Source organism: Neoarius graeffei, chromosome 13, assembly GCF_027579695.1.
Source record: "Neoarius graeffei isolate fNeoGra1 chromosome 13, fNeoGra1.pri, whole genome shotgun sequence".
NCBI classification, from domain to species: domain Eukaryota; kingdom Metazoa; phylum Chordata; class Actinopteri; order Siluriformes; family Ariidae; genus Neoarius; species Neoarius graeffei.
In genome coordinates, this window is record NC_083581.1 from 37,074,924 (window position 1) to 37,098,942 (window position 24,019).

General features: G+C 42.5%; 1 protein-coding gene across 2 annotated transcripts in view; it reads left to right on the plus strand.

The window, feature by feature from the left end:
• The first annotated feature begins 1,762 nt into the window (after positions 1-1,762).
• abcg2a (ATP-binding cassette, sub-family G (WHITE), member 2a) overlaps positions 1,763-24,019 on the plus strand; it is a 42,495-nt gene continuing 20,238 nt past the window's right edge. Inside the window, exons 1-9 of one of the 2 annotated variants that reach the window (XM_060937672.1) lie at positions 1,763-1,890; positions 2,479-2,618; positions 4,482-4,628; positions 18,279-18,338; positions 18,440-18,554; positions 19,894-20,046; positions 20,378-20,535; positions 20,641-20,792; positions 23,142-23,243. In XM_060937672.1, coding sequence (XP_060793655.1) covers positions 2,578-2,618; positions 4,482-4,628; positions 18,279-18,338; positions 18,440-18,554; positions 19,894-20,046; positions 20,378-20,535; positions 20,641-20,792; positions 23,142-23,243 — 928 coding nt within the window. In that variant the 5' untranslated portion in view covers positions 1,763-1,890; positions 2,479-2,577. The remainder of the gene's footprint in view (positions 1,891-2,478; positions 2,619-4,481; positions 4,629-18,278; positions 18,339-18,439; positions 18,555-19,893; positions 20,047-20,377; positions 20,536-20,640; positions 20,793-23,141; positions 23,244-24,019) is intronic. The other variant, XM_060937673.1, reaches the window with a different exon arrangement.

Here is a 24,019-nt window from a genome sequence, read left to right on the forward strand (position 1 = left end):
AGTGGACTTGCTCAGTGTGAAGTGGACTTGCTCAGTAAAGTGGACTTGGTCAGTGTAAAGTGGACTTGCTCAGTGTGAAGTGGACTTGCTCAGTGTAAAGTGGACTTGCTCAGTGTGAAGTGGACTTGCTCAGTGTGAAGTGGACTTGCTCAGTGTGAAGTGGACTTGCTCAGTAAAGTGGACTTGCTCAGTGTAAAGTGGACTTGCTCAGTGTAAAGTGGACTTGCTCAGTGTGAAGTGGACTTGCTCAGTGTAAAGTGGACTTGCTCAGTGTGAAGTGGACTTGCTCAGTGTGACGTGGACTTGCTCAGTGTGACGTGGACTTGCTCAGTAAAGTGGACTTGCTCAGTGTGAAGTGGACTTGCTCAGTATAGTGGACTTGCTCAGTGTGACGTGGACTTGCTCAGTGTGAAGTGGACTTGCTCAGTGTGAAGTGGACTTGCTCAGTGTAATGTGGACTTGCTCAGTGTGAAGTGGACTTGCTCAGTGTGAAGTGGACTTGCTCAGTGTAAAGTGGACTTGCTCAGTGTGAAGTGGACTTGCTCAGTGTAATGTGGACTTGCTCAGTAAAGTGGACTTGCTCAGTGTGAAGTGGACTTGCTCAGTAAGGTGGACTTGCTCAGTGTGAAGTGGACTTGCTCAGTAAGGTGGACTTGCTCTGTTTGAAGTGGACTTGCTCAGTGTAAAGTGGACTTGCTCAGTGTGAAGTGGACTTGCTCAGTAAGGTGGACTTGCTCTGTTTGAAGTGGACTTGCTCAGTGTGAAGTGGACTTGCTCAGTGTAACGTGGACTTGCTCAGTAAGGTGGACTTGCTCTGTTTGAAGTGGAATTGCTCAGTGTGAAGTGGACTTGCTCAGTGTGAATTGGAATTGCTCAGTGTGAAGTGGACTTGCTCAGTGTAACGTGGACTTGCTCAGTAAGGTGGACTTGCTCTGTTTGAAGTGGACTTGCTCAGTGTGAATTGGAATTGCTCAGTGTGAAGTGGACTTGCTCAGTGTAACGTGGACTTGCTCAGTAAGGTGGACTTGCTCTGTTTGAAGTGGAATTGCTCAGTGTGAAGTGGACTTGCTCAGTGTGAATTGGAATTGCTCAGTGTGAAGTGGACTTGCTCAGTGTAACGTGGACTTGCTCAGTAAGGTGGACTTGCTCTGTTTGAAGTGGACTTGCTCAGTGTGAATTGGAATTGCTCAGTGTGAAGTGGACTTGCTCAGTGTAACGTGGACTTGCTCAGTAAGGTGGACTTGCTCTGTTTGAAGTGGACTTGCTCAGTGTGAATTGGAATTGCTCAGTGTGAAGTGGACTTGCTCAGTGTAACGTGGACTTGCTCAGTAAGGTGGACTTGCTCTGTTTGAAGTGGAATTGCTCAGTGTGAAGTGGACTTGCTCAGGGCGACTCAGCTGGAGTCAGTTTCCCTCATTATGTTGATTTGGTGCTGCGGCTTGATGCAGTCACTGAACACAAGGATTAAAAGCCGGGAGATAGCTGTGTGACCGAACAGCTCGGCGCTGCTGAGAAGGTTTTATGAGAGCAGAGTCCAGGAAGAGCAATCACACACACATTCACACCGTGTCCCGGTTGTGTAAACACGAATGTGCCGAATAAGGGCCATAAACCGGAGCCGCAGAGCCCCGCTGAACAACAGCACGCGCCTGGTTCAATACGCCACCGCGCGCGCATGGTGTCTGATAGCAAAGCGCTGAATGAACCCCTCCTACATCCTGAGCACGCGCCATCCGCGACACACACACGCGCGCGCGCACACCACGCTGCAGCTAAAAGTCTCGCGCTACTGCCCAGCCTCGGACAGAACTAAAGCGCGCGCGCTCTGGGGACCGTTATGGTTTTATAAAGATCCACAGAGGAGCCGCACGAGCTGTTCACTTCCGGCAGGTAAGGGCTTTTCTTGCTAAATCACTTTACTAAGCTGTTTAGGCGCCATGTTGGTTTTACTTTCACTCTTTTGTCTTTTTTTTTTTTTGTAAAATAATTATATATTTTTTTAAAGAGAGAGAGAGAGAGAGAAAGAAACTCCCAAAGGAATCCCAGTGCTCTCCTCTTTAGTCTCTTTCCTTTGAAAATGTCTGTTAGAAATGAATAATAATAATAAAATCCCAGTTTTTATATCCATCATCTTGGATTTTGTAGAATGTAAAATATCCTAAACTTACTTCTAGACCTTCTCATACTTTTACTCTAAGAAAAAGCTAATTATTTATAATGCTGTACAATAATATTTTGGCTATTAAATAGATTATCCCCCCCCCCCCTTTCTTTTTTCTGATCTTCCCATTGAGCCCTGTGATGACCTGGCTTGTCCAGGGTGTACCCCGCCTCTCACCCACAGTCAGCTGGGATAGGCTCCAGCTTGCCTGCGACCCTGTAGAACAGGATAAAGCGGCTAGAGATGATGGATGGATGGATGGATGGATGGATCTTCCTATTGACACATCACTTAGTCCTAGTTGACATTATTTATAGGGCGGCACGGTGGTGTAGTGGTCAGCACTGGTTGCACCAGGTCGTTTTCTCATAAACAAACCAGCGCTGACGTAGGATTCAGAGGGAGGAGTCCCGCAGATGACGTCACGAAAATCAATGTTTCCCGGGAAATCCAAACGGCAAGTTTTTTCAGAGGCGGACCAATTCACCTCAAATGGCTTGATTTCAACTGAATTTTTCTGGTATTGTGCAAGGTAAAAAACTGCAGAGAATGCAGAATGTGACAGATATTTGACCAAAGTTTAATATAAAATAGGAGAATTACATTGATCTTGCGGGTGGCACGGTGGTGTAGTGGTTAGCGCTGTCGCCTCACAGCAAGAAGGTCCTGGGTTCGAGCCCCGGGGCCGGCGAGGGCCTTTCTCTGCGGAGTTTGCATGTTCTCCCCGTGTCCGTGTGGGTTTCCTCCGGGTGCTCCGGTTTCCCCCACAGTCCAAAGACATGCAGGTTAGGTTAACTGGTGACTCTAAATTGACCGTAGGTGTGAATGTGAGTGTGAATGGTTGTCTGTGTCTATGTGTCAGCCCTGTGATGACCTGGCGACTTGTCCAGGGTGTACCCCGCCTTTCGCCCGTAGTCAGCTGGGATAGGCTCCAGCTTGCCTGCGACCCTGTAGAACAGGATAAAGCGGCTAGAGATAATGAGATGAGATGAGACATTGATCTTGCTCCTGAATTGACCAGTGATATGCCCTTTAAAGGATCTTCACTGTATTAGACTGACATCATCTCACAGCCTGTTATAAAGTTCAGCTAAGATGGCCACCACAAATCATTGCACTGAGCTACACTGTTTATATTTTTAACAGGGTTATATTTGATGGGACAGACTTCAGTTAGCCTGAATGCTCTAGTCGAAAAGAAACGTCAGGCATAAAATATGTCTTCACTAGACAATGCCAAACTATTCCTTGAATGTTGGCTACCCGCTTGATACAAGGCGACGCTGATGATATTGCGTGTCATGTTTAAAGAGTTTCCAAACACAAGCCTGAGTCAGCTGCTGTTCTCTAGAGGGAAACCCCCCCCCCCCCCCAAAAAAAAACAACAACCCTGTGCTCCAAAGACTTCCTGCATTTAATTTAGTTGAAAGGACAGACTATCAGGTTTAGAGCTTGGATGAAGAATGCATCTGGTGTAATCTTCAACAGTTTTCTGCAAAGGACAACATGCCAGGCTGCCCTTTTTTTTTTTTTTTTAAATTAACTTCTCGAGATAGCACAAAGCTGCTATTCTAGCTTCTGTTATGTAACAGGAACTTGTTTCACAGATGTTCCACAACATTAAATGTTACTCATCCCATCTCATTATCTCTAGCCGCTTTATCCTGTTCTACAGGGTCGCAGGCAAGCTGGAGTCTATCCCAGCTGACTATGGGCGAAAGGCAGGGTACACCCTGGACAAGTCGCCAGGTCATCACAGGGCTGACACATAGACACAGACAACCATTCACACTCACACCTATGGTCAATTTAGAGTCACCAGTTAACCTAACCTGCATGTCTTTGGACTGTGGGGGAAACCGGAGCACCCGGAGGAAACCCATGCGGACACAGGGAGAACATGCAAACTCCGCACAGAAAGGCCCTCGCCGGCCACGGGGCTCGAACCCGGACCTTCTTGCTGTGAGGCGACAGCGCTAACCACTACACCACCGTGCCGCCCTAAATGTTACTATAAATGGGTAAAATTATGATTTATTTTAAATTACTAAATTGCAAATTGCTGTGGTATAAGAGGAACAAAATGCTTCAGGATCAATTCTTCCAGTCGCACCACACGACGGCACGATAACAGCACACCACCAAGGGTTTCATTCCTTACATGATCTTTACTGCTCTCTTTGAAAAGAAAGAAAGAAAGGAGCATTAAATCATACGGTTTTTAACAAGCGCACACTGATGGAGTGATTGATTGATTGATTTTATTTATTTATTTATTTATTTTGTCACATTGATGAGGATTATTGTCGACATTTTGCAGGATGCCAGATAAAAGAAATATGGGTGGGGTGAAAGGAGCCTGTGGGGCTACAGTGAGCTTCCACAACATCCACTACACTGTCAGCAGCAGGACTGGGATACTCTGCAAACAGAAGAAGATCAAAAAAAACATCCTCATTGACCTCAAGTGAGTTCCATTCATCTGGATTTCAGTTTGAAAAAGGCAGCACACAGACACACTTGCTTTAAACCATGAACCTTTATGTCTCAGACTTCATTCCTTTTCTTGGTCCTAATATCCAGACTTAAAATTCGTCTCTATCCTCTTGTAAAGGTTTTACAGTAGTCTTACAGTCGTGTTTGAAAGTTTGTGAACCCTTTAGAATTTTCTATATTTCTGCATAAATATGACCTAAAACATCATCAGATTTTCACACAAGTCCTAAAAGTAGATAAAGAGAAACCAGTTAAACAAATGAGAAAAATACTTGGTCATTTATTTATTGAGGAAAATGATCCAATATTCCATATCTGTGAGTGGCAAAAGTATGTGAGCCTCTAGGATTAGCAGTTAATTTGAAGGTGAAATTAGAGTCAGGTGTTTTCAATCAATGGGATGACAATCAGGTGTGAGTGGGCACCCTGTTTTATTTAAAGAACAGGGATCTATCAAAGTCTGATCTTCACAACACATGTTTGTGGAAGTGTATCATGGCACGAACAAAGGAGATTTCTGAGGACCTCAGAAAAAGCATTGTTGATGCTCATCAGGCTGGAAAAGGTTACAAAACCATCTCTAAAGAGTTTGGACTCCACCAATCCACAGTCAGACAGATTGTGTACAAATGGAGGAAATTCAAGACCATTGTTACCCTCCCCAGGAGTGGTCGACCAACAAAGATCACTCCAAGAGCAAGGCGTGTAATAGTCGGCGAAGTCACAAAGGACCCCAGGGTAACTTCTAAGCAACTGAAGGTCTCTCTCACACTGGCTAATGTTAATGTTCATGAGTCCACCATCAGGAGAACGTTGAACAGCAATGGTGTGCGTGGCAGGGTTGCAAGGAGAAAGCCACTGCTCTCCAAAAAGAACGTTGCTGCTTGTTTGCAGTTTGCTAAAGATCACGTGGACAAGTCAGAAGGCTATTGGAAAAATGTTTTGTGGACGGATGAGTCCAAAATAGAATTTTTTTGGTTTAAAATGAGAAGCGTTATGTTTGGAGAAAGGAAAACACTGCATTCCAGCATAAGAACCTTATCCCATCTGTGAAACATGGTGGTGGTAGTATTGTGGTTTGGGCCTGTTTTGCTGCATCTGGGCCAGGACGGCTTGCCATCATTGATGGAACAATGAATTCTGAATTATACCAGCGAATTCTAAAGGAAAATGTCAGGACATCTGTCCACAAACTGAATCTCAAGAGAAGGTGGGTCATGCAGCAAGACAACGACCCTAAGCACACAAGTCGTTCTACCAAAGAACGGTTAATGAAGAATAAAGTTAATGTTTTGGAATGGCCAAGTCAAAGTCCTGACCTTAATCCAATGGAAATGTTGTGGAAGGACCTGAAGCGAGCAGTTCATGTGAGGAAACCCACTAACATCCCAGAGTTGAAGCTGTTCTGTACGGAGGAATGGACTAAAATTCGTCCAAGCCGGTGTGCAGGACTGATCAACAGTTACTGGAAATGTTTAGTTGCAGTTATTGCTGCACAAGGGGGTCACACCAGATACTGAAAGCAAAGGTTCACATACTTTTGCCACTTACACAGATGTAATATTGGATCATTTTCCTCAGTAAATAAATGACCAAGTATAATTTTTTTTTGTCTCATTTATTTAACTGGGTTCTCTTTATCTACTTTTAGGACTTGTGTGAAAATCTGATGATGTTTTAGGTCATATTTATGCAGAAATATGGAAAATTCTAAAGGGTTCACAAACTTTCAAGCACCACTGTATGTATTGTGCTAAAAGAGCTCAGAGTCATCGTTATGTCACAAGCAGATTTTTATTGATGTAATTCACTTGTCTGATAAGAGAAGAACTGTGGTAAAGGTCTTGCCAAAAAAACAGCAGGTTGTATAACACAGACCACACCTTCATGTTCAAAGCAAAGTTTATGACCATGACCTTCACAAGCTATTGGTAGAAATCACACTTTTGTACTGACAGCTAAGCTCTGTGTCCTTGTGCGAGTGAAGCACTGAGCTGTTAAATGAGCCGAGAATGCAGTTCACACATGCAGTTTTGAGTCCTTTGAGTAAAGTGCTGAAGAATAGTCTGGAATACCAAATTATTCTGAATATTTGTGAATTACACTGCAATCAAAAAGTTCCAAGACCGTTCCTGTTGCGAACGAACAGAGCACAGCTCGGTCACGCACATACTGCCGCAGGAGCAAGCAACTTTCGTGCGGTGGTACGCTACCGTTCAAAAGTTTGGGGTCACTTTGAAATGTCCTTATTTTTGAAAGAAAAGCACTGTTCTTTTCAATGAAGATCACTTTAAACTAATCAGAAATCCACTCTATACATTGCTAATGTGGTAAATGACTATTCTAGCTGCAAATGTGTGGTTTTTGGTGCAATATCTCCATAGGTGTATAGAGGCCCATTTCCAGCAACTCTCACTCCAGTGTTCTAATGGTACAATGTGTTTGCTCATTGCCTCAGAAGGCTAATGGATGATTAGAAAACCCTTGTACAATCATGTTAGCACAGCTGAAAACAGTTGAGCTCTTTAGAGAAGCTATAAAACTGACCTTCCTTTGAGCAGACTGAGTTTCTGGAGCATCACATTTGTGGGGTCGATTAAATGCTCAAAATGGCCAGAAAAATGTCTTGACCTATATTTTCTATTCATTTTACAACTTATGGTGGTAAATAAAAGTGTGACTTTTCATGGAAAACACAAAATTGTCTGGCTGACCCCAAACTTTTGAACGGTAGTGTATGCTGCATGATGTTGCACTTTCAACACCAGGACCTGTGGACACATTTTAGTGACAACGTCCACATGTGCATTTAGGGAAGTTTGGATCTTTTTACTGACTTGGATCTTTGAATCTTGTTCAGTAAAATGAACTTTTTTTTTTTTTTAAATCATTTGTTCATTGGAGCTGGGGCAGCATGGTGGTGCAGTGGTTAGCACTGTCGCCTCACAGCAAGAAGGTTCTGGGTTTGAACATTTCTGTGTGGAGTTTGCATGTTCTCTCCATGTCTGTGTGGGTTTCTGCCAGGTGCTCCAGTTTCCCCCACAGTCCAAAGACATGCAGCTTGGATTAACTGGTTACGCTAAATTGTCCATAAGTGTGTGTGTGTGTGGATGTGTGTGCGCATGGTTGTTTTCCAAGCCCGGAAATGGGAGGGTTGTGACAGGAAGGGTATCTGGCACACAACTATGCTTCAGTTAATGATGTGGCTCAATAGGGTCCACATGGCAGCGACCCCACACACATAAGTAGGACAAGCTGGAAGAAGTGAGTGAGTGAGATTTGTTCATTGGAGCTAGTGTGTTCCTGTAAACACCCTATACGATTCTCAAACACTAACAGCAACCTGGTTTGCTCATCTCATCTCATTATCTCTAGCCGCTTTATCCTTCTACATGGTCGCAGGCAAGCTGGAGCCTATCCCAGCTGACTACGGGCGAAAGGCGGGGTACACCCTGGACAAGTCGCCAGGTCATCACAGGGCTGACACATAGACAGACAACCATTCGCACTCACATTCACACCTACGGTCAATTTATGGCCCTTTTCCACTACCCTTTTTCAGCTCACTTCAGCCCGACACGGCTCGCGTTTCGACTACCAAAAACCAGCACGACTCAGCTCGTTTCAGCCCTGCTTAGCCCCTAAAACTCGCACGGTTTTGGAGTGGGGCTGAAGCGAGCCAAGCCGTGCCGAGTGAGGTTGGGGGCGTGAGCAGACACTCCCCTGTGCACTGATTGGTGAGGAGGAGTGTCCTCACATGCCCACACACGCCCCGCGAGCGCGCTGGGATCTGTAAACACCGCAAACCCGGAAGAAGAATAATTACGAATTACGAGAATTTCTGAAGCCTTATGCGCCTCGCCTCATCTATACGCTCTTGCCAGTATCTGTCCGCGTTGTCGGTGACAACAAGCCACAGCACCAAGACCAGCAACACTAACGACTCCATGTCCTCCATGTTTATTGTTTACTCTCCGGGTCGTGAGACTACCGCTTAAAAGGTCACTGATGTCACTGTTTGCGCCGCTTAACGACATCACGTGACGTCCACCCACTTTCGCTAACTCCACCCAATGTGTCCACCCACTTCCAGCCAGCACGGTTCAGCGCGGTTGTAGTCGAAATGGAACTCCAACAGCCCCGCTCAGCCCGACTCAGCACGGCACGGCTCAGCCCGACTCAGCCGCGTTTGTAGTGGAAAAGCGGCATTAGAGTCACCAGTTAACCTAACCTGCATGTCTTTGGACTGTGGGGGAAACCGGAGCACCCAGAGGAAACCCACGCGGACACGGGGAGAACATGCAAACTCCACACAGAAAGGCCCTCGCCGGCCACGGGGCTCAAACCCGGACCTTCTTGCTGTGAGGCGACAGTGCTAACCACAACACCACCGTGCCGCCCCACCTGGTTTGCTTCGCTTGGTAAATTGTAATACACAAATTCCCTTTTGTTATGCTCTTAAGCAACCTTTTGGACCAAAGCATACGGAATTATTCAGTTGAAATGACTACTTCAAGTTCAATTATCTGTACGAGAGCACTGCACCTATCAATAAGAATATCACGCTATTCATTGTTTGCTCTCTCTTAATTGCAGCCTAGCTGGTCACTGAAGACCCGTAGTGTATGAATTTGTTCCAACAGAAAGGCAAATTAAACCTCCATTCGGTAGTTACGTTACACACAGCTAGCTAGCTACCAGAATGTTCTGGTTGTCCTGCTAGCATGAGCAAACTCTCCTCTCGCCTCCAGTAATAGCATTGGTCACGTGACTGCTGTAAGCACATCAATAATGAACGACAGACTCGGACCTGAAAGACCCATAATTATAATCTGTGAAGGGATCACTCCTCACTCCTGAGAATATGTAAAGGTCATGTGACAAACGAACGAGACACTCGTACCCGAAAGACCTGTTCGTGAATAAAGCTGAACCTGAGTGGCGTGCATGTGTGGCTCGCAGAGCTGGACAGTGACGAAGTACATTTACTTGAGTACTGTACTTAAGTATACTTTGAGTATCTGTACTTTACTTGAGTATTATTTTTTTTGGAAACTTATGACTTTAACTTCACTACATTTGAAAGACAAATATCGTACTTTTTACTCCACTACATTTCTATCAAGGTCCTCGTTACTTGTTACTATGAAGCGGCTTTGAAAGTGGATGTTTTTGTCTTTTCTCTTCTAAAACGTGATTAATTTTTCCGCAGGTGACACTGAGACAGCCTATCAGTAATCACTAGGGTCACGTCACGTCCATAGACCGTATAAAATCAAGTTCAATGATTTCTCCGCAGCATTATTTAACACGATCAGTTGATGGCAGAATGGAAGGAGGCAGTTCTTCTGGGGAATGCACGCACCCATGTTTCAGTTTTCTGTAAGGATTAAAGATTCGTTTTGTTTTAAATGTTTTCTTTGTTTGCTGAAAACAAACCACATCACAGCCTACAAAACTTGCCGTCCAACCTGCGTAAGCCTATTGAGGTATATAAATGTTTATTCCAAGAAAGCGCTTGCGACGAAGTTGTCTGTGTCTTTAGAGCCAGCGATAACGTTGCAATAGCTATGCAGTCTGGTTAGTCAAATGACTTTCTATGGATTTGCCCACCAAGTTGCCATCGCCTTGTCCATGGCTAATGTTAACACATAGCTAGTTAACTTGGACACTGTTAGTTAGCATATAAAAACAGTTACGCTAACATGAATAACTTTAACTTAAGTGAAATCCTTTTAGAAATATGTTTCAGCATAATCTTGCCAAATAAACAGAATGTAGAAATCTTTCTTTTCTAGTAACATTAGCTACCCAGTATGATTTTGAGTTTGAAAAGAGTTTGCTAGCATGTCAGTTGGAGTTTCACTGACTAGCTAGCTTAATGTTAAACCACCATGATGGCACAGCATGCGTTCATTTTGTGAATTCACATTTCTGACGGGCGGCACGGTGGTGTAGTGGTTAGCGCTGTTGCCTCACAGCAAGAAGGTCCGGGTTCGAGCCCCGTGGCCGGTGAGGGCCTTTCTGTGCAGAGTTTGCATGTTCTCCCCGTGTCTGTGTGGGTTTCCTCCAGGTGCTCCAGTTTCCCCCACAGTCCAAAGACATGCAGGTTAGGTTAACTGGTGACTCTAAATTGACTGTAGGTGTGAATGTGAGTGTGAATGGTTGTCTGTGTCTATGTGTCAGCCCTGTGATGACCTGGCGACTTGTCCAGGGTGTACCCCGCCTTTCGCCCGTAGTCAGCTGGGATAGGCTCCAGCTTGCCTGTGACCCTGTAGAACAGGATAAAGCGGCTACAGATAATGAGATGAGATGAGACATTTCTGTCTTTGGTAACAACATTAGGTTTCATAAGCGTTGTGGCAATAATACAACAATGCGTTGACAGAAAATGTACTTTTAATGCTTAAGTATTTTTAAAAGCAAGTATTTCAGTACTTTTAAGTACAGTAAAAATTTGACTGGACAACTTTCACTCGTATTGGAGTAACATTTGACCAGTGGGATCTGTACTTTGACTTAAGTAATGAAGTTGGGTACTTTGTCCACCTCTGGTGGCTCGGGGGGAAAAATGAACGAATCGTTCACCGAGACAACTTGTTACTCCCGAGACATACAACAGATTAGCTCAAAATGAACGAATCGTTCATGAACAACACCCTCGTATTTATGATTTTACCATGGACCTCAAACTTGAGCAGAAAGCAGGCCTCAAATTCTGTGTCAAAATAAGGAAATTGGCAACGGAGACCCTTGAAATGGTTCACAAGCACAGCCCTTGAAAACCTTCAAGAAATTGAGTGCATTGTGTCAGGATTGTCAGATCACTCTGACCTCTCATCATCCGCCAGTGACGTTCTGTTCATCTTGAAGCGTGAATGCCACTCGACACCTCGCCCAGGTCACTGCTTCATTGCTGTAAGCTTGCTGAAGCTTTTCAAGGGTTTCCTTGAATTGCAAATGCTCATGTGCACATTGTCACAACAACATAATCTTGTATGCGATGTCATGCGGCATATTGACTCAGAAAAGAAAAGGCCGATTTACTTCTGTGTAGAATCTGTGCCATGGTTGCTGCTAAAACCCATGACACAGAACATGATGTGACATCGCTCGGGCAGTGACCTCCCCGCGATACGGGACGGACCTGTGACATACGGGACGGGACACCTACCTTATTGTCCGTGATGGGATATAATTTGTTAATTAATAAATAATTTGTTGAAAAATTGTGTTGACTTGTCATTTCTTCTACTCATGTAATCCAGGCGTCATCCTGCCATTGTAATACCGGGATAATGAAACGGGATGGAACGGGACGTGGTGTGACGTCATAAACGACGACAATGAAACACCAGTTCCCATCTATGTAGGGATGGTATTCTTGCATAGAGGTTGGTGCAATTAAAGCACCGCCAGTATTTGGACCTATGGTCCAGATCATAAACACTGACTTGGAAGGTAGTGGAAACCACTGGATTACTTTCTCAACTATCGATTGTGAAGATGGTACAGTTAATGTCTTTGACAGTGCAGGGGGGTCTTACTGGTACTTTTTAAAGTGATCAAAGCGATCTGTAAAGTTGTGTCACCCAAGTCCAAACTGTTGACCATTAATTATAGATCATGTGACATGGTAATGATTGTGGGCTCTTTGCCATTGCTAATGCCTTTTCCATTTGCAATGGCATATGCCTATCAACAATAATGTATGAAAAAGCAGTTATGAGGAAGCATCTAATAAAACGTTTCAAAGAAAAAAAAAATTAGTTCAATTTCCATTCTTTGACAACCCCCCAGATACTAATAGGATCCCAAAAGCAATATGGCTCAATAGTGGAGCAGTTAGGCGGCACGGTGGTGTAGTGGTTAGCGCTGTCGCCTCACAGCAAGAAGGTCCTGGGTTCGAGCCCCGGAGCCGGCGAGGGCCTTTCTGTGTGGAGTTTGCATGTTCTCCCCGTGTCCGCGTGGGTTTCCTCCGGGTGCTCCGGTTTCCCCCACAGTCCAAAGACATGCAGGTTAGGTTAACTGGTGACTCTAAATTGAGCGTAGGTGTGAATGGTTGTCTGTGTCTATGTGTCAGCCCTGTGATGACCTGGCGACTTGTCCAGGGTGTACCCCGCCTTTCGCCCATAGTCAGCTGGGATAGACTCCAGCTTGCCTGCGACCCTGTAGAAGGATAAAGCGCCTAGAGATAATGAGACGAGTGGAGCAGTTATACTGTTCCTGCAATACGCCAGAGGATAGCGAATTGTATTTCGGTTGTACTAAATGTAAACAGTGGTATCATCCATCATGTGAAGGACTGGGGCATAAAACCCAGGATGAAATTAACAAAGCAAAGAATTTAGAATGTATCAAATGTCAGAGCAAATATGGAAGACCAAAGAACAAATAAACATTAACACACACACACTTATTTCTTTTTGATTATTCTTAACTAACTAGAGTATGTTATCCAAACTATACCGTGACAGGACAGCTTAAGGTAAGATTCCCCAGGACGTGACGCGACAAGAGTTCAATGTCCATGAGCGATAATATGTCCATGACAATTATTCTGGTCTGTGACGGGATGGGGAGGTTACTGACTGTGAGCGATAACAGGTCACGCCATGTCCCATTTCATGTCACGGGTTTTATTAATTGTCCTATGCCATAGGTTTGGTGCTGACACTCTTGCAGTATAAGGTGAGTGTGTCTTTTAGGAGGCACTGTCGCATGAAGCGCACCAGAATTTCCTGACAGTGAAGAAGAGCAAAAATAGTTGTGTTTCTCTGTAGCAATAATAAGCAGAAAACAATATGGAGAAAATGTTTTGAAGCACATCTTGGGGGGAACCTCACCATTTTATCAATCACTGATTATTATCGAGTTGTTATGCTTTACACCACAGACACTGTGTTTATTGGACGTCTGTCAGAAACAGAAATAAGAGGTAATGATGACTTGGCTCAGTTATCTCAGCCTTATAGCACTGAGGTAATAAAGGCTGTAGTGTTGAGAGAGCTGAGGTGTAAAAAGTCTTGGGTGTGTGTGTGTGTGTGTGTGTATATAAAAGGCAAAACCTGGTCTTAAATTAGTGTACAAAGGACAATGAGGACAGCTCTTTGTAGTTCTACAAACACGACTAAGATGTGACTGACTACACAGAGTCCTAGAGACCCTCAGTCAGGACATGCTCGTCACACGCTGTTGCTTATTCAGGCGTCCACACACAATACAAAACCCGTACACACACCTGCGATTGTATATTTTGTTTTCTACTTGCACAAAAGATAAAAATGAACAATAGAAAACGCAAGTTCTCTTGCTGAGTGTTATGAAAGTGGAGAAACATCAATAAAACGATAAGGTTGCACGCACGCACACATTTTTATTGTTTAGCTGTACATGAGCCTTGAGAAACATCATCCATTAAAGGGGTACCAAATATATACAGTTGCTAATGTGACAAAGTAACGTATTCTTAAGTATTCTATCAAATTTATATACTAGAAAACAACGAAATATCTTGGTAATTGTAAATATAATAGTCGGTACGCTAAACGGCACAAGAGTCGCCATTTTTAAAAGACCGTGACGTCAGCCCTACCCACTGCACTAGGAGAGAAGCGTGTAATCATGGCGTCGGGCGCATCAAGTGAAAGCGACAGCTCTGTCGAATCATACGAAGAGATCCCGCAAGACACACTGCAAGCAGGCTATGGCTTAGAAGGGTACCAGTTTGAACCTAGGAGAGGTACTCTCAACTCCGGTGATGAAATAAGAGAAGAAAGCTCGGATGACGGCGAGGATGAGACTGATGCTGACCATGGGCATGGCGAGCGTGGGGCAGAGCGTCTGCGTGCAGGTGACACGGCGTGGTGCTCGTGCGGAAAATGTAACGTGGAGTTGCTCACGAGTCCAGCAGAATTTATTTGCTGCAATGAGACAGGCGCCACCCGTGGACTTGCGAAATCGTCGCAAGAGGCAGAAACAGGTATTTATTATATATGTTTGTGAAGATTCTCAATCATCCAGGTCATAGTAAACTGTGGGTGGTAGAAATGGGCAACTGGACTTGCTTGAAGATTCTTGAAAACGTTTCACCTCTCGTCCAAAAGGCTTCCTCAGTTCTGTCTGACTAATAGGGAGTCCACCTACGTGACTAGATTTTTCGTTGATGTAAAAATCACATGGTTAAAGATGTCTGCCTGTCGATATCTAGAGACCAAATGTCCCTATGAGGATTCGAATATCTGACAGATTTGATATTTGGCTGGTCTCCATTGGAAACAGCCTTTCAAACACAAACAAACCAAAACTGCAGTTTCTATTTTATTCAGTTAACATGCAAAAGATTTCCTGTTAGTTATTGTGATTAAGGTTTGGGTTAGATTTGGGTGTAGTATAACATAGATTAACTGCATTTCATAATCCTGTCCATGAAAAGTCCTCAGAAGTTTAGTAAGGCCAATAAGTGTGTATGGTTTGAGATCATTGACCCTGATCTGCTCTTTATGACCAGGCATTAAGCAACACCAGGCTTTTCACACTTAAGCAATAATTTGAGCAACTATACATTTTCAGGGTTTTTTTTGCCTCTATGTTATGTCTGTTGAAGTCCTAAATTTAGACATTCAGAAATTGCACCAATATTAGGCATGTAGAGATGTATCATGTGACGATAAATCACAATACAAATATATGATTATTTTAATTGATGAAATAAAAAATGAATCACGATTATCTCTTAGCTTTACCAATCGGTAATTGCATTGTTTAGACGGCAAAAGGTGCAATAACATACAATAGCGGGAATACATGTTACTTCACCATAGGCGGAAGTAACGCAGCTCTAATGCTGCTAAAACACAAAAAACAGATCTAAACTGGGAAGTTATTGTTCAAAAAAATTTTTTTAAAAATAATAATTTCTTGATGGGGGATTTGTTTTTCCTTGAATAACTTTTTATTTTAATTACAGGTTGGATTTTTCTCAGTTTTTCAGTGTGTGTGTGATGAAACTTCAGTCATGTGAAAAAAAATAAGCAATGTACATCCCATGGAAATTGTTGACTTTTTTTTTTTAATAACACCTATTTAAAAAAGCAAACATTTCACGCTCTTGACACAGTGCCGACAGGTAAAGGTGATCTACTTGAACAAAACAACAAGGAAAACTTGCTCTTTCAAATCATTTATTAAACAAAAATATCAATAGATGTCTTTTCTGTGGAGAAAGTAAGTACACCCTTGGCTTCAGAAGCAAGAATTGCCTCCTTTAACAGAAATAACTGATTTGTAGGTGTTTGCATAATTATCCACCAGTCTCTGACATCGGCTTGCTGAAAGTTTTTTTTTTTTTTTGACAACTCTCCCATGTAAAATTCCTTCAGCTGCAAGATGTTTGAGGGTTTTCTTGCATGTACTGCCCTTTTCAAATCTCCCCACAACATTTCAATGGGGTTGAAATCTGGGCTTTGACTCACCCATTCAATAACCCGCCGTTGCTTCTTTTTGAGTCATTCCTTGGTGGAGTTGCTCGTGTGCTTAGGATCATTATCTTGTTGAAATGCCCACATTCCAAAGTTCAACTTCTGCTTTTGAACAGATGATCTCATATTATCTTCAAGCACTCTTTGATTCAACAGTGAATTCTGAATCATATGAATGCAAGCTTCCCAGTCCCTGAGGCAGCAAAACAACCCCAAACCATAACATTTCCACCACCATGCTTCACAGTTGTTATGAGGTTCTTCTCCAGAAAAGCTGTCTTTGGTCTGCAGCATGTACTGTATGTGTACTCTTATCGTGGCCAACCATCTCTACCGTTTGAGTCGTCTGTCTAGAGCACGTTATTCCAAAAGAACTGGTCTATGCCTATATGTTGATTGGGAATCTGTAGTCTTGCTTTAACATTCCTTTTGGACAGTAAAGGCTTTTTTCTGGCATGCCTCCCATGCAGGTTAAATTTGTCCAATCTCTTTCTGACTGAAGATGAATGCACTTTCACACCAACAGTTGTAAGAGTTACCTGCAGATCCAGTGATGAAATTTTGGGGTTCTTGGAGATTTCTTTTAGCATCAAACGGTCTGCTCTTGGGCTGAATTTGCTGGGGCGGCCAGTCCTGGACAAATTGGTAGTTGCTTGAAATCTACACCAATTGTAGATAATTTTCCTTACAGTGGAATGCTATTTATTTCTAATAATTTAGAGATTTTTAAATCCCTTGCCGGATTCATAGGCATCCACAGCTTATTTTATTTTTCCTTAAGGTCATTAGAGAGCTCTTTAGATCTTGGTATGATGATACCACACACTTCAATAGCGAAAAGAACACCAGACCCTAGATGTCAGGTTTAAATAAGCCCGGTTCCACCCGCACCTCCACCTGCAGGAGGTTCAAATCAATGGCACCTAATCTGGAACACCAGAGTCTAATTTTATGGACTTGAAAATGTCATAAATGTAAGGGAGTACTTTTTCCAGGGTGTCCTTGTTTGTTTGTTTTTTTCTACTTTTTAAAAAAAAATGAAATTATGAAAAATCACTAGAAAATGTCAATTTTGTGTGTCCTGTGTTGGCGTATATTACTTTTATCTCCAGGTATTGTATCAAAGAGAGTGAAATGTTTGCTTGTTTAAATATGTAAGAGAAGTTTACGATTTCAATGGGATGTACTTATTTTTCCACATGACTGTACTTCACCAAAAGGTGGGGTTTTTTTTCCTAACCTTTTTTTTTTTACTAATCTTTACAAGAGGTGCAAATCTGTGTGTGTGTGTGTGTGTGTGTACAGTACCAGTGAAAAGTTCAGACACACTTTCTAATTCAATGGCTTTTCTTTCTTTTTATTAAGTCACTTCATGTCTTAAAGTAATGATGGATGTCGTTTCTCTTTACTTAGTTGAGCGGTTTCTTGACATAATATGGATTACTACAGTTGTGGAATAGGACTATTTATTTATTTAGTTTTTTTTAATTATTTTTTTATTTATTGTTTACCGTTTGATCTCAAACGCATTAAAAAGGCAAGAAATTGCACTAATTAACTTTTGATGAAGCACCTGTTAACTGAAAAGCATTCCAGGTGACACCTCATGAAGCTGGTTAAAATAACGCCAATAGTGTGCACAGCGTCGTCATTAGATTCTTTGAAGAATCTGAAACATGAAACCTATTTTCTTTTTTTTCACACTTTTTTTTGTTGTTTACCACATCATTCCATATATGGTCCGTTTTATTATTTCATAGTTTTGATGTTTTCAATGTTCTACAATGTCGAAAATACTCACGATACACAAAAACCTATGAATGAGTAGGGGTTTTGACTGGTTTTGCATTTAGTGCACATTTGTGAGGACACTCCATTTTCTGTGACGTCTACAGAGATCACTAATCCCGTGCAAATTGATGGTAATTACTACTCTAGCAACATTACTGAGCAGAGGTATTCCTGTCTGAGTAGCACTTCAGGTAGCTGAACATGTTTGGAGGAGAGCGCTAATCACCCTGCACTACTGTATACATGGCACGCCTGTAATTGATTAATCACTCTAACCTCCAGGAAATTGGTGAATTACAATTGTTTTGACAATACTTGTACATAAATTTTGTGGTTTTTTCCTCATCTAGTGGAATTATGAAGCCTGGAATGAATGCCATATTAGGAGCCACAGGGAGCGGAAAATCCTCGTAAGTTGTTGTTTTTTTGTTTTTTAATTTATAGTTTTGCTGTGTTGGAGTTTTGTTCTAGCAGTGTGTGTGTGTGTGTGTGTGTGTGTGTGTGTGTGTAGTTTTTTGGATGTGCTGGCAGCAAGGAAAGATCCAAAAGGACTGACTGGAGAGGTGCTGATAGACGGCGCACCACAGCCTCCCAACTTTAAATGCCTGTCTGGATATGTAGTACAAGTACGTACATGCACACACTCGCACTCTCACACACTGTGCTCTCTCACGCACCCATGTGCAGTATCACATCCTCATAATATTTCATCACTCAGCAGTTTGCTTCCTTCTTTCTCACATTAACTCACAAAAAAGCTGTGTTAATTACGCCTTGTCATGTTTTACACAACTCACCAAAATGTTGAATAACCCCCCCCGCCCCAGTGCTTAGTGTTGTTAAAGGGAAGTGTATCTAGTCATAAAATCTGTTAAAGGGGAAGTCTGTGCAGTGGGGGGGAATCACCCTGCCTCTTGATTTTGCTTGTGCTTATATTATGCACCATGACTAAGCACGTTGCTGTAGTAAGACTGACCCGATCACGCTAAACCAATGTTAGCCTGTTAGCTTTGAGCCGCAACACCACACTGTCATGCTCTGTTCATGGAAAAGGCTAGAAAACTGATCTTGTTACTAAAGTGTCATTTAATAAAATAAATTCATTTTAAATACTAACCCTTTTATAACAGCTGATATACGCTCACCGGCCACTTTATTAGGTACACCCACACACTTGCGGTTCTCTAATCAGCCGATCCCTTGACAGCAGCACAATACATAAAATCATGCAGATACAAATCAAGAGCTTCAGTTAATGTTCACTTCAAACATCAGAATGGGAAAAATTGTGATCTCTGTGACTTTCACTGTGGGTGTTGGTTTGAGCCAGATGGACTGGTTTGAGTATTTCAGAAACCGCTGATCTCCTGGGGTTTTCACACACAACAGTCTCTAGAGTTTACACAGAATGGTGTGAGGGGGAAAAAAAAACCCCCCAAAATATTGCGTGAGCGATTAGTTCTGTGGGTGGAAACACCTTGGTGATAAGAGAGGTTCGAGGAAGATGGCCAGATTGGTTCGAGCTGCCGGGAAGGATATAGTAACTCTTTACAACCGTGGTGAGCAGAAAAGCATCTTGGCATGTAACAGCAGAAAACCACATTGAGTCAAGAAGAATCAAGAACAAGTTCCTATTAAAGGGGCCGGTGAGTGTAGCTAGCAAGTAATAAGGTTGTAGCCTCCAGTTTAGCGATCGCATAGAAAGTCATAATTTAGGTTTGTAACACCATTTGTAGAGAAACAGATTTTTAAAATTCACTGTAGTCGAATAAGTGAGTCACTGAAATGATTGAAATTATATTATCATTCAAATTCACTTCTAACGTACAATTACGCTTTTAACAGTTATGGTTCAGAGTGGTGCAGTGTTTTTGGTTTGAAAGAACCTTCTTTGAGTTTTTTTTTTTTTTTTTCTTCTGAATGTTTCCCACTTTTTCAAGCCATTCAAAATTTTTGTGTGTGCAGGATGATGTGGTGATGGGAACGTTAACGGTGAGGGAGAATCTGCGCTTCTCAGCAGCGTTGAGGCTTCCAATGTCTATCAGTCAGAAGGAGAAGGAGGAGAAAGTGTCGCGACTCCTCGACGAGCTCGGGCTGACTAAAGTAGCTGACTCACGGGTAGGACAGACATCACGATACACATGCCTGCGTGCACACATACACACTGACATACAGTCAGCAAAAAGGAAATGACAGAATCCAGAACAACTGAGTTTGGATGAACAAAACTAGCTGACTCATGGGTTGGACAGATGTATCTCTCACACACACAGAGACAAACAAAAAAAACCGTGCAACAGTACCATCAACAGAAAATTACACTGAATAGTATGAAGAAGTGATTACAGCCAAATTGAGCAGTTAAGACTACTTTATTTAGGGCAGACCTGAGCTCTTGTTAATGGGGCGGGACTTTGACTGCCTGGCTCTCTGATTGGCTGTTTGATAGGTGGGCACGCAGCTGATTCGTGGCATTTCAGGAGGTGAGAGAAAGAGGACCAATATTGGCATGGAACTTATTATCGATCCATCTGTCCTCTTCCTGGACGAGCCAACGACCGGACTGGATGCTAGCACGGCTAACTCTGTACTGGCCCTGCTGAAGAGGTACACACATGCACATACATTCACCCAGGCGAGATATCACATCTGTAGTACAGCGTATTACTATAATGATGAGCAAGATCCTCCCACTGTGCTGTTTTTTGGCAGGATGTCAAATCATGGTCGGACCATCATCCTGTCTATCCACCAGCCGCGTTATTCCATTTACCGGCTTTTCGACACACTCACCCTGCTGGTGGCAGGCAGACAGGTTTACCACGGGCCTGCTCAGAGCGCACTGGACTACTTCAGCGACATCGGTGCATAACCTAAATGGCTCTAATACACATCGTGTGTGGGTCTTGGGGGAGAAAAAATGAACATGTTCTCTGTGTGTGTACAGAGTACCAGTCAAAAGTTTGTACACCCCTACTCATTCATAGGTTTTTCTGTATTTTCTGCATTGTACAACGACACCTGAAGACATCAAAACAACGAAATAACACATGGAACTAAAAACAGTCATATTTTAAGTTCTTCAAAGTAGCCACCGTTTACCTTGATGACGCTTTGTACACTACTGGCATTATCTTAACCAGCTTCATGAGGTCGTCACTTGGAATGCTTTTCAATTAACAGGTGCCTCGTCAAAAGTTAATTAGTGCAATTTCTTGCCGCCTTAATGCGTTTGAGAGCAAATGGTAAATAATAAACAAAGAATAAATAGTCCTATTCCACAACTGTAGTAATCCATATTATGTCAAGAAACCGCTCAACTAAGGAAAGAGAAACGACACCCATCTTTACTTTGACATGATGTGTTTAATAAAAATAAAGATAAAGCATTGAATTAGAAGGTGTGTCCAAACTTTTGACTGGTACTGTATCTGGGTTTTATGAGGATAATATGTAAAAAAATTTTACGGTGTCTTGCAAAAGTATTCATCCCCCTTGGTGTTTGTCTTGTTTTGTCACATTACAACCTGGAATTAAAATGAATTTTTGGGGGATTAGCACCATTTGATTTCCACAACATGCCTACCACTTTAAAGGGGAAAATTATTGTTTTATTGTGACACAAACAATAAGATGAAAAAACAGAAATCTGGTGTGTGCATAGGTATTCACCCTCCTAAAGTCAGTACTTTGTAGAGTCACCTTTTGCTGCAATTACAGCTGCAAGTTTCTTGGGGTATGTCTCTATTAGCTTAGCACATCTAGCCACTGGGATTTTTGGCCATTCCTCAAGGCAAAACTGCTCCAACTCCTTCAAGTTAGATGGGTTGCGTTGGTGTACAGCAATCTTCAAGTTATGCTACAGATTCTCAATTGGATTGAGGTCTGGGCTTTGACTAGGTCATTCCAAGACATTTAAATGTTTCCCTTTAAACTACTCCAGTGTAGCTTTAGCAGTATGTTTAGGGTCATTGTCCTGCTGGAACGTTAATCTTTGTCCCAGTCTCAAATCTCTGGCCAACTCAAAAAGGTTTTCCTCCAGAATTGCCCTGTATTTAGCGCCATCCATCTTTCCTTCAGTCCTGACCAGCTTTCCTGTCCCTGCAGATGAAAAATATCCCCACAGCATGATGCCGCCACCACCATGCTTCACTGTAGGAATGGTGTTCTCAGGGTGTTGGGTTTGCGCCACATATAGCGTTTCCCATGATGGCCAAAAATATCAATTATAGTCTCATTTGACCAGAGAATCTTCTTCTTTGTGTTTGGGGAGTCTGTCACATGCTGTTGGGCAAACTCCAAACGTGTTTTCTAAAGCAATGACTTTTTTCTGGCCACTCTTCCATAAAGCTCTGCTCTGTGGAGTGTACGGCTTTAAATGGTCCTGTGGACAGATACTCCCATCTCCGCTGTGGATCTTTGCAGCTCCTTCAGTGTTATCTTTGGTGTCTTTGTTGCATCTCTGATTAATGCCCTCCTTGCCCAGTCTGTGAGTTTTGGTGGGCGGCCTTCTCTTGTCAGGTTTGTAGTGCTGCCATATTCTTTCCATTGTGCTATAATGGATTTAATGGTTCTCCGTGGGATATTCAAAGTTTGAGAGATTTTTTATAACCCAACCCTGATCTATACTTCTCCACAACTTTGGCCTGTTTGGAGGCTCCTTGGTTTTCATGTTGCTTGCTTGATAGTGTTGCAGAGTCAGAGTCCTTCCAGAACAGGCTGATTTATACAGACATCATGTGACAGATCATGTGACACTTTGATTGCACACAGGTGGATCTTAAGCAACTAATTATGTGACTTATGAAGTGAATTGGTTGGACCAGCTCTTATTTAGGGGGTTTCATATGAAAGGGGGTGAATACTTATGAATACCCCAGATTTTTGTGTTTTCATCTTAATTATTGTTTGTGTCACAGTAAAACAACAATGTTCACCTTTAAAGCTGTAAGCATGTTGTGTAAATCAAATGGTGCTAACCCTCCAAAAATCCATTTTAATCCCAGCTTGTAATGCGACAAAACAGGACAAACACCAAGGGGGATGAATACTTTTACAAGACACTGTATGTAGAAAAAAAACCTTAGGACACAACCTGTTAATGATCCAAAACTAAACAAAAGAGTGGTAAGTAATAGTGAAGACATGGGTAACGAGTTTCTTGTACTGTAACGAATAAAAACAGTGCTAATGCTGATGTGTCTTGTTTTTAGGCTTCACCTGTGAACCCCATAACAACCCCGCTGACTTCTTCCTGGATGTCATTAATGGAGATTATACTGCACTGTCTTCAGACAATCTAAAGGATAATGAAGGTTTATAGCTCATTCATACACACCCATACACATTAGTTACTTAAAGAATGAATGCATTTTTAGTGTGTGTGTGAACTGGACATTTTACCTACAGTCTTTTTCAAATCTGTTCTTCACCTAATATCAGACGAGGTACTTCAGATTATCAACACCTCCTTACGAACTGGCATGTTTCCCTCATCTCTGAAAAAAGCAGTTGTAAAACCCCTACTGAAAAAGAATAACCTGGATGTCTCAGTACTCAACAACTACAGGCCCATATCCAATTTGCCATTCGTTGGCAAAATAATTGAAAAAATTGTTTTTAATCAATTAACTGCCTTCCTGACATTAAACGGATGTTTTGATAAGTTTCAGTCAGGTTTTCGTGCCAATCATAGCACTGAAACAGCTCTTACTAAAGTCATGAATGACCTATGTCTTAATTCTGATGCTGGTAAAACATCAGTCTTGGTGCTTTTAGACTTAAGTGCTGCATTTGACACGGTAGATCATTCCATACTGTTACATCGACTGGAGCATTGGGTTGGATTTACTGGTATAGTAATCAACTGGTTAAAATCTTACCTACAACAAAGATTTTTTTATGTGGCCATTGGAGGCCACAGTTCATCACCCGTGTCCTTGTACTATGGGGTTCCCCAGGGCTCAATCCTGCGACCATTACTATTCAACCTTTATATGCTCCCACTTGGACAAATTATTAAGAATAACTCAATAAACTTCCATAGCTATGCAGATGACACTCAGCTTTACTTGGCTATGTCACCTAATGA